This window comes from Cervus canadensis, chromosome 9 (genome assembly GCF_019320065.1).
Source record: "Cervus canadensis isolate Bull #8, Minnesota chromosome 9, ASM1932006v1, whole genome shotgun sequence".
In the NCBI taxonomy this organism is placed as follows: Eukaryota; Metazoa; Chordata; class Mammalia; order Artiodactyla; family Cervidae; genus Cervus; species Cervus canadensis.
In genome coordinates, this window is record NC_057394.1 from 51,707,316 (window position 1) to 51,726,776 (window position 19,461).

Consider the following 19,461-nt stretch of genomic DNA (forward strand, 5'->3'; position numbering starts at 1 on the left):
ATGAATAAAGCTAATGGAGGTGATGGAATTCCAGTTGAGCTATTTCAAATCCTAAAAGATGATGCTGTGAAAGTGCTGCACTCAATATGCCAGCAAATGTGGAAAACTCAGCAGTGGCCACAGGACTAGAAAAGGTCAGTTTTCATTCCAGTCCTGGAGAAAGGCAATGTCAAAGAATGCTCAAAGTACCACACAATTGCACTCAACTCACATGCTAGTAAAGTAATGCTCAAAATTCTCTAAGCCAGGCTTCAACAGCACGTGAACTATGAGCTTCCGGATGTTCAAGCTGGTTTTAGAAAAGGCAGAGGAACAAGAGATCAAATTGCCTACATTCGTTGGGTCATCGAAAAAGCAAGAGAGTTCCAGATAAGCATCTACATCCACCGTTGACTATGCCAAAGCCTTTGACTGTGTGGACCATAAAAAGCTCTGGAAAATTCTTCAAGAGATGGGTATATCAGACCTCCTGACCTGCCTCCTGAGAAACCTGTATGCAGGTCAGGAAGCAACAGTTAGAACTGGACATGGACCAACAGACTGGTTCCAAATCAGGAATGGAGTAAGTCAAGGCTGTATATTGTCACCCTGTTTATTTAACTTCTATGCAGAGTACATCATGAGAAACGCTGGGTTGGAGGAAGCACAAGCTGGAATCAAGATTGCCGGGAGAAATATCACTAACTTCAGATATGCAGATGACACCACACTTATGGCAGAAAGTGAAGAAGAACTAAAGAGCCTCTTGATGAAAGTGAAAGGGAGAGTGATTAAGTTGGCTTAAATCTCAACATTCAGAAAACTAAGATATGGCATCTGGTCCCATCACTTCATGGCAAATAGATGGGGAAACAGTGGCAGACTTTAATTTTTTGGGTTCCAAAATTACTGCAGATGGTGACTGTGGCCTTGAAATTAAAAGACGCTTGCTCCTTGGAAGAAAAGTTATGACCAACCTAGACAGCATATTAAAAGCAGATACATTGCTTTGCCAACAAAGGTCTGTCTAGTCAAGGCTATGGTTTTTCCAGTAGTCATGTGTGGATGTGAGAGTTGGACTCTGAAGAAAGCTGAGTGCTGAAAAATTGATGCTTTTGAACTGTGGGGTTGTAGAAGACTTGAGAGTCCCTTGGACTGCAAGGAGATCCAACCAGTCCATCCTAAAGGAAATCAGTCCTGGGTGTTCATTGGAAGGACTGATGCTGAAGCTGAAACTCCAATACTTTGGCCACCTCATGTGAAGAGTTGACTCATTGGAAAAGACCCTGATGCGGGGAGGGATTGGGGGCAGGAGGAGAAGGGGATGACAGAGGATGAGATGGCTGGATGGCATCACCGACTCAATGGACATGAGTTTGAGTAAACTCCGGAAGTTTGTGATGGACAGGGAGGCCTGGTGTGCTGCGATTCATGGGGTCGCAGAGAGTCGGGCACGACTGAGTGAGTGAGCTTAACTGTGAATGAATGGCAATAGGAAGACAAATATAAAGAGGAATAAATTGTGGGTATTCATTTTAGAATAATGTTCTTGAGATATAAGAGATTCTCAAGGGTGATAAATGCTGAGTCAGCCTGTCACAACTGTATATTTTTTTGTAGTTTCCATTTGTTGATAACCTGTTGTATTTCAGGTCCTATACCTCACGTGTGGAACATTCTGTCCTTTTGCACATAGCAGCTAAAAGATTTTTTATTATAAAAATAAATGTGATTATGTCACTTCTCAGCTTAAAATACTGTAATGGTGTGAAATTTACCTTGTTATGTTAATGAAGCCATTTTTTGTCCTTTTCATTTTAACCTATTGTTGTTATAGGCAGCATATATGTTGAATATTGCATTTTTGTTTCAAGTCCAGTGTAATGATTTTGCCTTTTTAACTAGAGTGGTCCTTTTGTTTTAATGTGGCTGTTAATATAGTGGGATTTGAATCTCACATTTTGTTATTTATTTTCTATTTTTCTCATCTATTCTTTGGTATTATTTTACTCTTGGATTGAGTATTTTAATGACTTTATCTTTCTGTTGGTTGGTTTGTTACTACTTTTTGTTTTGTTTGTGGTTGCATTAGGGTTTACATGATACATTTTTAACTTCCTTCAAATGATATGATATCACTCTTCGTGTGGTATGAAGCCTCACGATAATATACTCCTGTTGGGGGTTTGTGCATTTGTTACCACACATCTTACCTTGGGTTACATTTAAAACTCTTAACATGTTCTGATTTTTACTTTCAACAAAGCAGTTGTCTTTTTTATCTGCACACTCCAGCATTCTTCACTCTGTTGTGTCAATCTTGACTTCCATCTGGAATCATCTTTCTTGCACATGAAAAATTGCCATAACATTTCTTCCAATGCTAATGAATTCTTTCACTTTTTCTATGTCTGTGGAAGTCTTTTTTAACCTTCATTTTGAAGTATTTCCATCGGTATGGAATTCCAAGTTGATCATTTTTCCTTTCAGAGTTTTAAACATGTTACTACACTGTCATCTTGTTTGAATTATTGGGGCGGGGAATTTGCCATCACTCATAACTTTGTTCCGCCGTACATGTTTCTCTTCTTCTCTGGTTGTTTTAAAGATTTCTCCTTCGCTTGATTAATTTGATTGTGATGTAGTTTGAGCGTATATAGTTTTCTTCATATTTTTGTCCTTGGGTTTCACTGAGTTGGATCTGTGGATACTGGGTTTGTAGTTCTCTTTAAAGTTGAAATTTTTTTAGCCATTGTGTTTGTCCAATATCTTTTCTGTATCTTCTCTCCTCTATTTCTGAAACTTCAGTTGCATATATCTTATATTATTACATACATGTCGGCTTCTCACAGTTGTTTCACAGCTCATTGATGCCCTTTTATTTTCTTCCCTCTTTTTTCATTTTGCACATATATTTCAGTTCACTAATCTTTTCTTTTATGCTATTTGATGTTTTTCCTATTCAGTTAGCTCAGATAGCAAAGCTTTCTATTGTCGAAATTCAGTGCAGGTATTTTTAAAAAAAATATTTTTCATTTCTCTGCTTAAAATCGTTAATCTTTTCTCAGCCTTGTCAAGCATATGAATTGTGGTAAGTTTAAACTTTCCTGTCTCATTCAATATCCCATGAATTACGAGTTTTTTCCATTTTGCCCCTTGGGAGCAAGTACTGTTCCCATCTTTATCTGAGAGTTGGGCACGGTTACCTCCAGTGCTTTTGACTGATCTTTCCTCAGCCTTGAGTAGTTTTCTCGCATGCATGTGGTGTACACTGCGGCTAAAGACATAAGCGGGAGCCTCTTGAGAACTCTGGAGCTTTCTGTCTGTGTCACCGTTTCCTGGCTGGTACCCTGTCCTGAGAACTCAGCTGCGTTGGCATTCCAGCTCTTACCTCTGTCTCATTCATGACACCTCCTGGCTCCACTGGGTTCCTTTTCAGACAGCAAGCTGGAGCAGTCATGGAATGCACCTCTTTCCCCTTTCTCAGTCAGTATCAGTGTCTGAAAACTGTTGCCTCTGGGTGTGGAGGGGAAGGGAGATAAATGCAGTCCCTGTTTTTCCATTTTTGGCCAGAAGGGGAATTTCTCTCTGATTGTTCTAATGATTTCTAAATCCATTTCAATTTGTAAAATGATCTAGTATCTATTTTTTAGCCAATGCAGGAGACCCAGGTTCCATCCCTGGGTTGGGAAGATCCTCTGGAGAAAGGAATGGTACCCACTCCAGTGTTCTTGCTTGGAGACTCCCACCATCAGAGGAGCCTTGCAGGCTTGAGGTCCATGGGGTCATGAAGAGTTGGACACAACTGAGCGACTTTCAGATTTCACCACTCCCTTCTTGTCTACTGTGTTTCAGCTGCATTCATTTTCTGTTCACTGCTCAGGTTTGCTTTACCCCGGCTGCTCGCTCTGCCTCAGCCCAGATACCCCTTCCCTGTGGTAGGACCTATCATCCTGATGTATCCCTCCATTCTCTATGTTATCCTGCATATTCATGAGCAATTATCCTTACCTAAAATGATCTTACCTATTTATATTATTGTTTCTCCTTTTCTTTCCCTTTCTTTATCTCTTTACTTTAGTACATCCATTTGGACCAGGTTCCTGTCATCTTATGTTCAGTGTGATTCTTTGGCACATAATAAATATGCAATAAATAATTCGATATATAAATGAATGAGTAGTTATATCTGTCTCTCATATAACTCCCAGAAATAGTCATTAACATTTCATTGCTGAGGCAGCTTGTTCATCCATCTAGTAACTAGTGCAGCTCAGCTGTGAACCATACTTTTATGATGCTGAAGGACAGCCTCCTTTTTTTTTATGGTGGCAATCACTCTCGTGTGTTAGCTGTAGGTTCCCCCTGTACTTGAAGTTGCTTTTAGCCCTGGTTTCTGTATGTTTCATCACTGGAGCAAATTTATTTCTAATATTTAAAGATTGACTTGAGTTAATGATAAATTACTTAGTATGTTTATGGAGGAGCTTAAATTATTGAGCTGTTGAATTTAAAATTAATTTTGGGGAATTTTGTCAAGTTTCTACTTTTTCTACTTTGGTATTTTAAATCTTCTAAATAGACAACTAAAAAGTGGGGCATTTGAGTCCATAATAGGAATTATGGTTGGTTTTTGGTTTAGAAACATGATGCTTTCTTGTTAGACCATCTATGTAGTATTGAAATTTTATGGCACAATCTGCTTAATGTGTTTCATTTGCAAAAACAAAACATCATTATAGTCACATACTAATTACTAGCCATGAATCATTCATTTGAAAGAAAGTCTAAAGCATTTTGTAGTTATAAGCAAAAAGGTCTCTTATGAGTCATCACTTTACAGACAACATTGTTTTAAGGTTGATTTTTAGATTTGAGTATCATCTAGTGCCTGAGAATCATTTTCTGTATTCTGCAAATCTCATTATATAGGTCTAGATGCTATCTTCTAAGACTGTTTTGGAAACATAATGGAAAATGGGAGACTGGACTTCTGGAACTAAGTTACTATAGAGTTGGGCAATTTTATTTTTTTTTATTTTTATTTTTTTAAATAAATTATTTATTTATAACTGTGTTGGGTCTTAGTTGCGGTGTGCAGGCTTCTCTCTGGTTGAGGGGCACGGACTGAGCTGCTCTGAGCCATGTGGGATCCTAGTTCCCTGACCAGGGATCGAACCCACATCCTCTGCATCGGAAAGTGGATTCTCAACCACTGGACCACCAGGAAAGTCCCCGAGTTGGGCAATTTTATTGTGCTGGTGGCTTAAGGTGTAATTGCAGTAGATATTGACGTGTTTATTTTATATATTATTCTCGAAGCCATCTGAAAAGCTCTATAAACGTACATTTTTAGTAGAGTGAATACTATAACCAATATTCTATATTTAATGGCTGTCCCCTTTAACACAAAGGTGAACATTTGATGAAAATAGATTGTATACATACTACTTATATAGTCTTAAATCATCTTCCTATAAATAACATTATATAAGAAAGTATTGTAACTTTACATTGAAAAACTGATGGACATCACCTTAGCTAAATATTATGTATTATATTATTATAATATATGAACATATATATATTTCCTTTAGTATACCTATATGAAAAGGACGACAGAAAATATGATGATGCAAATGATACAAAATGGAAACATTCGGTTAATCTAGGTAAAGAGTTTTTTGTATTTTTAAAACTAAACTTGTAATAAAAGCATTTTAAAATTCCATTTACAGTAATAAAGTACTAAAATACTTAGGAACAAATTTTTAGAAATCTGTGGTGGTCTCCCTGGAGGCTGGGCTGTGCACATGCGGAGCAAGATTTGCCACATGGCACCTGTTGCACAGTGAGTTTAGAACAGAGATAGCAGGGGTCCATCGTTCCTAGGAGCCATTGGAGTTCTGGCCCTGCCAGTGTAGAGATAACTCCCACTAACATACTTGGCATTCACTCAAACAACTAGTAAGGTTGTACCTTAGGAAACATGGCCAGCATCCTAAAGGAGTACTTACACTAGGCTGACCTTAACAAAATTAAGACTACAGTCTTTTCTGGGAAGGATGAGTCCTAACAAGTTAGAGGGGCCAAGGAAACGCCTCCCGCTTTCCACAGAATGTGAGCCTAAACCTGTTAAGACTATAAATAAGCCTATGGAGAAACTTAAAGGTGATGACCCAATGATTGATTTGCCTGCTAAATCAAGAAGGAACAATCTTCAAAGTAGTATTATACTTCAGGAGTTGTTATGGCATTTTATTATTTAATTAAGAAGTTGTGGCTCAGCTGGTAAAGAATCTGCCTGCAATGCAGGAGACCTTGGTTCGATTCCTGGGTCGGGAAGATTGACTGGAGAAGGGAAAGGCTACCCACTCCAGTATTCTAGCCTAGAGAATTCCATGAACTGTATAGTCCATGGGGTCCCAAAGAGTTCGACAGGACTGAGCGACTTTCACTTTCACTTTCAAAGTTAATAATATAGAATGTATTGTCAAAGGAAAAAGCAGTCAAATCAACAAGAGGGCCCAGATTTTAGATTTCAAATGTAAAGACGTTAATATGGATATTATAAATATGTTTAACAAACTAAAGGAAATTATCTTTGAGAATGAAAGGAAAGAAAAACTGAAAAGTTCAGTAACTGAATTAAAATATTCAATATGTAGGTTAAGTATATTGGAAATAGACAATCTAAAACACCTGTAATTGTAGTCCCCAAAGGACAGAGAGTGAGATTGTGGCTGGCAAAATATTTGAAGAAATAAGGGCAAAGAAATGTCAAATTGAGTGGAAAAAATAAACTTATGGTTCAAGAATCTCAGTAAACCACACTCAGGATAAATATAAAGAAAAAGGCACATTCTAGTCAAACTGCTTAAAGACAAAGACGAGAAAGTAATTTGAGACGGAAGGAAACATATGAGAAAATAAGGAGATGGATATAGCTGATTTTCTAGAAATAATCAAAAGCAGAATTCAACAGAAGGGTGTATTTAAAATGTTGAAATAAATAAAACTCTATAAACTAAAAATTCTCTACTTAGTAGATACCCTTCCAAAATTGGGTAAAATGAATACACTTTAAAAAGCGGAGAGTTTGTGCCTGTCACAGCTGTCCTACAAGAAAAGGTAAAGTTGTCCTGCAGGCCAAATGAAAATGATACTAGATGAAAACTGGTATCCACAAAAAGAAATCAATACCATGTGAAATAATAAATGAACTGTGCTTTTTTTTGTTCTCATAATTTACTTAACAGAAACCTAATAATTAAAAAGTGACGTTGCAGGATAGTGTTTGTCTGTATACAGAAGCAGAAGATGTGCTGGCAGCTGCCCGAATGGTCGGTGGGATGGATGGGGTTGGACTGCTGTAACATGACACACGTGGGATGAATCAGAGTCTGAGGTGTGACTGAAGTGCTGGAGGGGCAGTCAGGAAACGAAAACCATAAAAAAGCATGATACTGACTTAACAGTCACTCTCAGTAGACTACATAAAGATGCGTCCTAGAGGAGCCAGGAAAAATCAAGAAAAAAAATGGAGTACTAAAAATTGCTTGGTAAACACAAAAGCAGGAAAGGAGGACGGAGATGTAAAGGGCAGAAAGGACAAACACAAACACATAATCAGCAGTAAGAAAAGTAGCATCGCTGTGTGTATTTCAGGGAATGCTTATTTCAGGACAGATCATCTGTTAAGAGATAGTGGCATTACACAAGGATGCAAGGAGTAATTTACAAGAAACAATCATCTTAAATATGTATGCACCTAATAAAGAGCATTAAAATTCATGAAACAAAACCTGTAGAATGAAATGGAGAAATAGATAGCTTCCCAATCATAATGAGATTTTAATGCCCCTCTTTCATTTAATTCTAGTAAAAGTATATCGAAAAAGAAGACAGTAAATATTTGAAAAAGCAAGACTGTTCTATCAACCATATTGTTCTAATTGGTATTTATAGAAAATTTCACATGTAACTGCAAAATATACATTCTTTTCAAATATACATGGAACATTCACCAAGGTAGACCATATGGAAACATAAAATAAGTCTCAGTAATTTTCCAAAGATTGAAATCTTATAGAGTATGCTTGCTGTCTAAATGGAATTAAATTGGACAAAAACAATAATAGAACATCTCTCACTGTTTCAAAGTTGGATAACATAATATTAAATTGTTTGTGGGTCAAAGAAGAAATTATTTTGAAATTCATGAAAATGAAAGCATGAAAAAAATAAAACTAAATGCTCAAATTTCAGTCAGTAATCAAAGAAGGGAAACTATTACAGAAAATAATCTTACTACAGACCCATATCATATATAAACATACATGAAAAAATTGTCAATAAAATATTTTTGTATCAAGTAGTGCAGTGCATAAAAAGGAGAGTGTATTGTTACCAATTTGTACAAGGTTGGTTTAACATTTGAAAATTAATTAATGTAGTTGACCATATTACAAAAAAATGAGAAAAATCATACAATTATCTATATACAAAATAAAAGCATTTGACAGCATTCTATCCTGTTTATGATATGTAAGAACTCCTAGCAAGTAAAAATAGAAGAAAACTTTCTCAACCTGATGAAGGACATCTGTGGAAAACATGGGACTGTCCTCATGCTTAGTTGCCAAAGATTAAATTCGTTGTCATTGTATAATCTAATTTGGAAAACAGACAAGGAAATCTATTCTTATCACTTTTCTGTATTATAATATATATTCTAACTTGTGTAATAAGAAAATGAGATAAAAGGCTGGTATGTTGGAAATGATGTAAGTGAACTTACTATATATGTGAATACATAAGGAATCTATAGGAATCTTAGAAGGTCACAAAATAGTCACTATATGAAAATCAGTTGTATTTTTCTATATAAGCAATAATATATTGGAAAACAAATTAAAAATAGTACTATTTACAGTCACATCAAAAGTGTAAAGTACATAAGGATACATTTCACTGAACATGTGCAGATTTTCTATACTACAACTACCAAGTTATTGCTGAGAGAACTTACAGAAGTTGTAAATAAATGGTGATATATATACCATGCTTCTAGAGTGGAAGACTAAATTCGTTAAGATTACGTTTTTCCCTCAAATGATCTATAGATTCCTAATACATACGGTCTCAACCAGTCCCAGCAGGTCCTATAATAGTAACTGACAAGATTTTACAAAAATTCATATGGCATGCAAAGGACTTGGAATGGACAAAATCGATTTTGAGAAAGACAAATTTGGAGGACCTAGAGTACTGATTTTTTATCAAGACAATAATGTTTTCGCTTAAGTATATATAAACATTTTTCTTAAAAGTTTAGAGTTTAAAGACTCACAAAGATACCATCAATTGATTTTCAACAAAAGACTTGAAGGCTAGTGAGTAGAGAAAGGAACTTCTTTGTACCAAATGATGCTGTGAAAAGTCCTTCATCATACCATGTGTGCATGCTAAGTCGCTTCAGTCGTGACCAACTCTCTGCAACCCGATGGACTGGAGCCCACCAGGCTCCTCTGTCCATGGGATTCTCCAGGCATGAATACTGGAGTGGGCTGCCATGGCCTCCTCCAGGGGATCTTTGTGGCCCAGAGCTTGAACTTGCATCTCTTAACATCTCCTGCATTAAAAGGAAATGGCAACCTACTCCAGTATTCTTGCCTGGAGAATCCCACGGACAGAGGAGCCTGGTGGGGCTATGGTCCATGGGGTTGCAAGAGTCAGACGTGACTTAGCGACTAAACCACCACCAGTGCCACCTGGGAAGCCCTCATCATACCATACAGACTAGTTAATGAAGGGTGGAGTGTAGACCTATATATGAAGATATAAAATAAAAGCTTCCAGAATATAGTCTAACATTGGCAAACGAGGCATAAGTGCTATTAACCACTTTGTGAAAAGGTTGACAGTTTTTGTTGGGTTAAGTATACATTTACACTCTCCCTTTTAGATATTTAATAGAAATGAAAAGACTCAGACCAGAGTCTTCATGGTATCCTGTGTGAGTGTCCCTGGGCTGCCACAGCAGAGGTCCACAGTCTCCGTGGCCTGAGACATTTATTCTGTCACACTCCTGGAGACCTTTGGTCCCGCATGACGCTTTTTGGAAGGGTTGGTTCCTTCTGGAGACTCTGAGGAAGAATCTGTATTTTACCTCTCTCCTCGCACCTGGTAGCCTTTGGTATTTCTTGACTTGCAACAACTTGCCATTCTTTGCTCCTTCTTCACATTCTTCACGTTGACTTCTCCTGTGCCATGTCTTTCTCTCTCCTTTCCCTTAAAATGGCATGGCATTAGATTCAGGGATCACCCTAAATCCTGCATGATTTCACCCGGAGGTCTTTAATACTCAGTCATACTACGTGTATGCAAATCTCGAAGTCATTTTATTGAGTGAAAGAAATCAGATACAAAAAGTGTTTACTGAAAGTTTCATTTATATAAATTTCAAGAACAGGCAAAACTTAGTTATAGTGATAGCAATGAAAACATTGGTTTTCTGTGTTAGCGTGCGGATTGTCTGGAAGCAGACGTGAATGAATTTAAGACACCAGAATGGTTCTGGGTGTTATGCCAGCTTTTTAATTCATCAGATATGAAACTTATGTGTGAAGAAGGTTTTGCTAAGACTGCCAAATTAAATAAGAAGCCTCTCGCTCTCTAACTTCACAACTTGCAGATCCTGAGTATCTGCAGAGCTCATTTGGACCTGCTGTGAAATCCTTAGTGGTCCAGAATTGATAAGCATTTGTACAAAAAGAGAAAGCATATCTGATGTCTATAGCAATTGTCTATTTCTTGACTAGCTGAAGGAATATACATTTTATCCTTTTAATATTTTTTGTATAACTCTTGGCTTTATCTTGCTCCTATGGCAAAATGTAAAAAAAATGCCGTATGTACCTTGCTGTTGTATAGTTTAAAAAATAATTTTAGCTTATGAGTTTTATTATCATAAGGCCACATTTATTTAAAAGAACAGTCTTGATAATCTGAGCACTATCCAGGAATAAGGCATTTGAATAGCTATGTTTTTGATGCCTTTCCTGAAGTGCAATGAACTTTTTTTTTTATTCTGAGGATTCTGGAGATCATGAAAATATTGGACAGCTAAACAGTAAAAGGAAGATACTTTTCATATAGTTTGCTTAGGAAAATCAAGTTCTAAACCCTTTCCGAAGGGTCTTAGTCTGTGGTAGACCTTCTTCCTTCTCAGATGGCACTTTCCTCCCATCCCTGTGTCGTTTTTTCTAGTCTTGTCTTTCACAAAGATCCACTTGTTTTTTTCCCCTTCTCCTTGCTTCTCACACCTGTCTTACAGGGAGTGGAAGAATTAGCTAGTATGAAAATGTGAGTGCCAAGTGCAGTATCAGGGGACAATAAAAGTGGATCTGGAAATATTTAGGGTAGTTGGGTATACCCAGAAGGAAAGAAAGGAATGTGAAGAGTAGCAGGCAGAGCTCACAGCAGGGGCTCTCGTCTCCATAGTGTTTTATCTAATAACTGCTACGGGGAAATTAAAGTCTGCTCTTGTCCATAGGAAAATACGGTAGTAGTAGTTTGAGTATCAGATGGCTTTTAAGTTACAGTTGTTAATTTTTGTGTTATGATGCTCTGAGTGTCTTGCACACTTAGTTGGCAGCAAGTTAGCTCTAGACTCATGCCCTCTGGCCCTGTGACCTTGCAAGAGTCATTTAACTTTCCAGAAACACTGTCCCATTATTCCTTATAATTATGTATTTAGAAAGTGTCTAAAGTAAAGGTTTAAAGCAGTATTGATAAGTAAATTAAGACTCAAACTAGTAGCCTTTCAGTCATCAGGTTACTTATGTTACAAAGTTAAATGAATGATTAATTGGTCTTACAGCTTTAGGGAAGAATAGTAAAGATATGGAGTGTGTTCTCAAATGTCTTGCGAGGTGCGCCTGCGCAAGGCTGCAGGCAAGAAGTGGGGGAAAACCCAACAAGTTTTGAAAAAGTTCGCTCCTGAAATACCGTGTTTGTAAAGAGACTGAATAAAGAGGACCAGATATGGTGTTAAATGTGGTTGGTGTAAAAATGTCAAATAGATTCTGTTTTTCTCCCCCGTGAAATAATAGATAAAATTATACATGAAAAACATAACCATAATGAGATTATGGGAGATTATATCTCCCGGAAGACTTTTCCTCCTTTTTGCCCTTTAAGACAGATGGCGAGAATTCGATGATACGAGGGCAGCAACCACGACTTCTGTGCGGCTCGCAGCACCGAGTGGGCACCCAGTCAATGCTTGTTGGTTCACTGATTTTCTAAAGGTCTTCTCGTCTTACTTTGTACCTGCTCCAACCATACAAATGTTGCCAATGAACAAAATCTTGAAATAAAAATTACCCTTTGTGTTCTGGATATTGGTTTCAATTTTATCCAGTCTCTGTTCTTAGGTGTTTTCATTCTGGCATGTGACATCTGTAGTCATGTGATGGGATGGTTGCCAGAGCACTACTCCCTGCCTTCAAAAAATAGTAGTAAATTTAAAAAAAAAATAGTGGTAAAATCAAAGTATTTTTATTTTCTTTTTTATGCCGTTAGTTTGATCTCCAGAGTATAACTCAGTGTTATCAGATTTTGGTGCTGTGAGTTTACATTGCTAAGACCCTCTAGTAATAAATGTAAAGGATACCTCTGGAAAAAATGAATTCTAATTTGTTCTAACCTTCTAATTATTTGCTATCTTATAGTTAAGTTTTGTAGTAGTCTTTCATTTTTTTTCTTTTTTAATGACTTTCTGTTAGCTTTGAGAATATTTTTTGAGCATCATAGCTCTCCATTTCTCCATCCAGTCTAGTCTCTGGCAGACAAGTCTGAGTTCTAAAGTTTTCAGCAAGGAAACCAGAGTGTAGATGTCCAGTTTGAAAGAGTGTGTGAAGGGCTAAAGAAACCTTCAGGATTAAAAAAAAATTTTTTTTTTATTTTTAACCTTTTTTCTTTGATCCCATCTGAAGAAATAGACTTTGATTTGACCAATAAGAAAAATAACTGCTGTTATCTTTATAGATCACAAGATTTAGGTCTTAGAACATTAGGTTTCATTGAGGTCTTTTTCTTCTATTAAATAAAAGGGAAAGCCATTTGGTCTGGGGCATCCGTGTAGGCTGAATGGTAGACTATAAACAGGCTCGAGTTCTGGTGATTTCTCAAGTTCCTTTCCAATATGGTAATTTTGTTCACTAAAATGCATTTGTTTAGTATCAGTCAAAATACTAACTTTCCAAAATTGGGAGGCAAAAAACAATATGAAAAGGATATCTAATTACAAAAAGTGTTAAAAGATCTGTTTACATTATCCTTCCTGACTTTGCTTTGTCAGGACTTTCCATAAACTCATAGCACTTTTTACTGCATTACATCAGACTTACTCTATTTTTTCAAGGAACCTGTCCCTAGTGCCAGGTAGACTCATTACTCATATAAATCTAGGTTATATTTTTCCAGGAAAATTAATTACTTTGTACTGGCTACACATGGTGAGCTTGTCAGTAGGAAAGTTTTAACATACTTTGGGGTAGTTTAATATAGGCTTTTAGGTAGTCTATTTTCTCTTTGCACATGAGGTAGTATATTAATATATGTTAAAATTAATATATTTTGCAATAATAATGTTTTGCATCAGGTATTAGAGAATTCTTTCCTTGTTTATTGTTTTTGTTCAGTCTCTAAGTCATGTCCGACTCTCTGCAACCTCATAAACAGCAGCTCGGTGATTCCATCCAACCATATCCTCCTCTGTCGTCCCCTTCTCCTCCCGCCCTCAACCTTTTCCACCTTAGGGTCTTTCCCAGTGAGTCAGTTCTTCACCTCAGGTGGCCAAAGTATTGGAGCTTCAGCATCAAGAGTCTTCTCCAACACCACAGTTCAAAAGCATCAATTCTTCGACCTCAGCTTTCTTTATAGTTCAACTCTTATATCCGTATGTGAATACTGGAGAAACCATAGCTTTGACTAGATGGACCTTTGTTGACAAAGTGATGTCTCTGCTTTTTAATATGTTGTCTAGGTTGGTCTTAGCTTTTCCTCCATGGAGCAGGTTTCTTTTAATTTCATGGTTCTTGTTTATAGCAAAGTACCAAATACATGACTTCATAATCATTAATGAGGGCATATAGATTGAAAGCAGAGATGGCTGTGGGTCCATAATACACCTTCTGAATGGCTATAACTGTATGTGTGCATGTGACTACTCCCTTGTATATCTTGTTGTTCTGAAGGCTAAATTAAAAGTAAAAGAGTATCATACAGAATTGGTCCAGAACAATATAGTTATGTACAAACAGTAAATTTGTAATATTTAACTAAGGCCACAAATTCCAGGTAAATAAATCCATTTGGAAACATTGTATAACAAATAAAATGACTTTATGAGAAGTAATCACAGCTTATATCTACTTTCTGTCTATTTTTGGACATACAACTTCCAAACAATGATTTGTGCCCACTGAGATCACTGCAGATGGTGATTGCGGCCATGAAACTAAAAGATGCTTACTCCTTGGAAGGAAAGTTATGACCAACCTAGACAGCATATTAAAAAGCAGAGACATTACTTTGCCAACAAAGGTCCATCGAGTGAAGGCTGTGGTTTTTCCAGTGGTCATGTATGGATGTGAAAGTTGGGCTGTAAAGAAAGCTGAGCGCCGAAGAATTGATGCTTTTGAACGGTGGTGTTGGAGAAGACTCTCGAGAGTCCCTTGGACTGCAAGGAGATCCAACCAGTCCATCCTAAAGGAAATCAGTCCTGGGTGTTCATTGGAAGGACTGATGCTGAAGCTGAAACTCCAATACTTTGGCCACCTCATGTGAAGAGCTGACTCATTGGAAAAGACCCTGATGTTGGGAGGGATTGGGGGCAGGAGGAGAAGGGGATGACCAAGGATGAGACGGCTGGATGGCATCACGGACTCGATGGACATGAGTTTGAGTAAACTCCGGGAGTTGGTGATGGACAGGGAGGCCTGGCGTGCTGCGATTCATGGGGTCACAAAGAGTTGGACACGACTGAACTGAAGAATGGGTATCCTAATAAGGCCTCACTTTGTCTTTCTAAAATTTATTTTTATTACTAGAACCATTCTATAAAATAATTAGTAATGTTTCCTGTACTTTAAAAAATTGTCCCTTTTGAGCTTACAGTTTCTATACTTTCTTCTAAGAGAAAATATTTTCTCTAGATGGGAACTTGAAGACATTGCTTGAATTCAAGGAATTTTAAGACATTCCTTAGAGTACTTTGTAGAGGGACTTCTTAATAACTGTATTAGTTTAGGTTTTAGAGTCTTGATTGTATATGCATAAGCATTTAACAGGTCAAGTGGGTGGGAGAATACTATATGTACATTATATATTTAAATTATTTGCTGAGAAAGTATTTAGTAACTCTAAGAGTTCGGTTCATCTGAAGATACTCTCAGAGGTATCTCCTGAGAGCTCTTTATTGCTCTGGTTTTGTTAGATGAGTTAACTGGGTTATCTTTCTTTGTTATTAAGGTGGTATCTGTAGTGTCCTGTTGTAGTCTAATAAGTTCAGGCTTTTGTATGGTATATTTTATTTTAAATAACAGTCATTATATTATGAGCAAATAGCTTTCTATCTCCTTAATGAAATACTATAAGCTTCACTTGACTTTTTTTTTTTTTTTTTAGCTTTTCCTTTAGGGTCTGTGACAAACACGACTCTTTCCTATTTTAATCCTGTCATATTCTGTCACTGTTTTTTCCCTGACCTTGCCTCAAAATGCTGATATTTATGATTGTTATTGACGTTCACTGGTTTTGCTACTGCTGTCCCATCAGTCCCCTTTGTCTCAAATTTCTAATATGTTTGGTCAAAGAATTCAAATGTAACTTAAACAATGTACATCCCAAGTCCTCTGGCTCCTCCCCTCGTGTGTTGCTCGGGTGTGGTTTGTGGGTAGATTGAAGGCCAGAGCTTGCTGACCCTCTAGCCGCTTGTTCTTTGTGATGCTCTCAGCCCTCTCACAGCCAGGACAGGAGCCGGAGTCCCGACCGGGCCTCTAGCGTGTGTGGCTGGTGGCTGCCGCTGGTCCCCTGCTCTGCGAGCTTCCCAGCTCTAACTGCCCCGAGCCCGGGGCAGGGCTCCCTCTGCAGCCCTGTGTTTCTGAAGGAAGTCAGTTCAGCACAAATTGGGACCTGTTTACTCTCCTTTGATGTAACACATACTGTTAGTCAGCAGGGTTCTTGTGGACAGCAGTTGCTCTTTGAAGAAAACAAACCCTCTTTAGACCTGTCTGAATCTGTTAAATATGACCCAGCATATTTCAGTATTGAATAAAAATTAAAGCAGTGCTATGTATGAATGCTCTGTAATTTGTTGCATCTCTATCCTGTTACCTTTTAAAAATTGTGTTTTTAAAAAGTATATGAAAAAAAAAAAAGTATATGTACTTTATTACTCAGTTAAACTTTGTCACTTAACTGAAGCTTTCTTTTCAACGAGCATTTAAATTGTTAATTTTTTCTTTGAGAGATGATTCTGGATTCTTCACAAAAACATGCAGGGGTTTTCTCTCTTCCTGCTATCAGTTTTAGGGGACATATTGCTTCTTCTGTACTGTCATACCAATAAATCATCCCGGATTACTTGCAGCCACACAATACTAAAGTATGCCATGCATTTTAAAGGAAATCTGCTGTTTTCTTTTCAATCAGATGAGCAGTGTGAAGAGGCTCCGGCCGCGGCTCAGTGCTGTCCTCTTTAAGCTTCAGTTTGAGGAGCAGGTGAACAGCATCAAGCCTGACATCATGGCTGTCAGCGCCGCCTGCGAAGACCTCAGGAGGAGCCGGGGCTTCAGCAAGTTGCTGGAGCTGGTGCTGCTAATGGGAAACTACATGAATGCCGGCTCCCGGAACGCACAGACCTTCGGATTTAACCTTAGCTCTCTCTGTAAAGTGAGTTTGTTATTTGTTTTTCCAATTTCTTTTTTAATTGGAGGAAAATTGCTTTACAGTGTGGTGTTGGTTTCTGCCATACAACAGCGCAAATCAGCCATAATTATACATATATCACCTCCCTCTGAACACTTATTCTTAAATGTCAGCCCTGACTACATTATTTATTCTTTAGTTTGATATGCTCATTGTCAGTAACTTAAACTGAACCATCAACCCAAACCCAGAGTGAACTGAGCTAATTTACTCAACCTCTGAACTAAATCCAAATATTAATTATCTCTGATCTGCAAATTCACATGAAGGATTTTTGTTTAATAGCAAAATTGTGTTGTAAATCTATGGTTTCTCAAACTGATGAAGTGGAATATTTAAAGCCTAATATTCATTCAATATAAATACCTGCGTATGACAGTATATATATTGAGAATTGCTTGTGATTGCCACTAAAAGTTTTACCTTTGGCTATTTAGATGTTTCTTTGCATTTTTCTTTTTTGAAAGCTGACTAAAGGGAAAGAAAATTGAGACTGCTTTATATAAAAGGAAAGTCATATTAGGAATAAACATAACTCAGATGTCATTAATGATTTTGAAATATTTCTATTTAAATATAATGTTGGAGGAGGTGAAAATTTAGTAAGTTTAGAGGTTTTTTTTTTCCTTCAGTTTCTTCTGTAGGTTAAATTTTCTTACAGCAAATCCATTCAGTGTTTTATATAGCAGAGCTCTGTCTTAAGAAGCGGGCCATAGTAATAGTGCTTTATTGATCTGCTTACAACAAATTCTTCTCAGTTATATAGCACAAGAAAAGCTTTCTCTTGTTCTTGACCTGGCCACATCTACACTCCCTGATTAAGGAATTTGATTATTGTTATTGCCAGTTTAATAGGGGAGGCGAGAAACAGGCTCAACGTTAGCTGTGGGTTACTGAGTGGTTAGTCTCTTGGTGCTTTCCTGGCTTTTCTTGCACGTTCCCCTGGCTTATGCCTCCTTTTGGTAGCAGTGCCTTGCAAACTTTTCTCCTCTCCCACAGCCATCTTTTCACTCTTCTTTCCTTGTTTTCTTAGCCTGCTATGTTCAGTGAAGATCCCTAGCAAGTATTAAGATGGGACTCATAATACATGTGTTAAAGACTGCACATTTATACAGTGCTTAGTTACTCTTGTGTAAAACGCTTGTCCTCATCATCTCATTTTATGTATATGATTAATATTTATCTTGGATACGTGGGATTCATATTTTTCATAGGTAAGCCATTAAGCATGCTTAAATATCTCAGTGAACCTGTATACCAAAGTTACGGCAGCATAGTTAAGAGAGAACGGGCTGGCTGGATTAAGGAAGGGCAGTTACTCACTTGGAGAGGAGCAGGACTTTGAACTGGATCTGGAAGGATGAGTGGATATTCCCTGAGAGGAAAAAGCATTCTAAAAAAGCATCAACAGTTCATATAAAGGGTTATATCGTGGCATGTGTGAGTACACCAAGTGATCAGTTATTGTTGAAGGGGCTTCACTGGTAGCTCATGTGGTAAAGAAGATGCCTGCAGTGTGGGAGATTTGGGGTCAATCCCTGGACCAGGAACATCCCCTGAAGAACGAAATGGCAACCTACGCCAGTATACTTGCCTGGAGAATTCCATAGACAGAGGAGCCTGGTGGACTACAGTCCATGGGGTTGCAAAGAGTCAGACACGACTGAGCAACTCACACTTTCCCTTTTGGATGGAGGAGGAGTGGAGAAAATAGAAATGAAATAGTAAGTTGGTCTCGATGGTGAAGAGCTTAGGTGTCATGCTGTATGGTAAAGGCTTTATGAAGGCATGTTAGTTCTGTAGGTCAAGTGACATTATCATCTGTCTTCCCGGAAGATAATTCTAGCAGCAGTGTGGAAGAAAGGCAGACTGCACCTTCCAGTACTGTCACCATTAGCCATATATGACTTTTCAAATTTCAATCAATTACTATTTAAATAAACTTAAAAATTTAATTCCTCAGTCTCACTTAGCATGTTTCAAGTGAGTCAGTGTCCATACATGCAGACAGCATGAATATAGCACGTTTCCATCACTGTTCTATTGGACAGCATTGGGTTGGGGGGTTACAGTGGGGAGAGACTCAGTGGTTGGCTGATCTGTGTCACGTAACTTAGGAGGGCACCAGGGGAAGTGGAGCTGAGAGGATAGCTGGGGATGGAAAAGGAAAAAGGGAGGAGTCAAGGATAATTCCTTGCTGCTGACATGTTTGAAGCTATTGCTCAAAAGAGAGATGAGTTCAGGCTGATTTTGGTGTTTCCTATCCCTAGTTTCTAGAAGGCAACCCACTCCTGTATTCCTGGCTGGAAAATCCCATGGAGAGAGGAGCCTGGTAGGCTGCGGTCCATGGAGCTGCAAAAGAGACTCAGTGACTAAACCACAAACAACAGTCTCTATTACCTCAGTGTCTTAAAAGGCGTCTGACTGAAGCTGCCTTCTTTATACATATGTTTGAGGGTCCACTATGAAGTGGTCACTGTGCTC

General features: G+C 37.8%; 1 protein-coding gene across 6 annotated transcripts in view; it reads left to right on the top strand.

Annotated features, from left to right (window-relative positions):
* DIAPH3 (diaphanous related formin 3) overlaps positions 1 to 19,461 on the top strand; it is a 527,980-nt gene that overhangs the window by 274,511 nt on the left and 234,008 nt on the right. For all 6 annotated transcript variants that reach the window (XM_043478170.1, XM_043478172.1, XM_043478171.1 and 3 more), the window contains one exon: positions 16,702 to 16,941. In XM_043478170.1, coding sequence (XP_043334105.1) covers positions 16,702 to 16,941 — 240 coding nt within the window. The remainder of the gene's footprint in view (positions 1 to 16,701; positions 16,942 to 19,461) is intronic.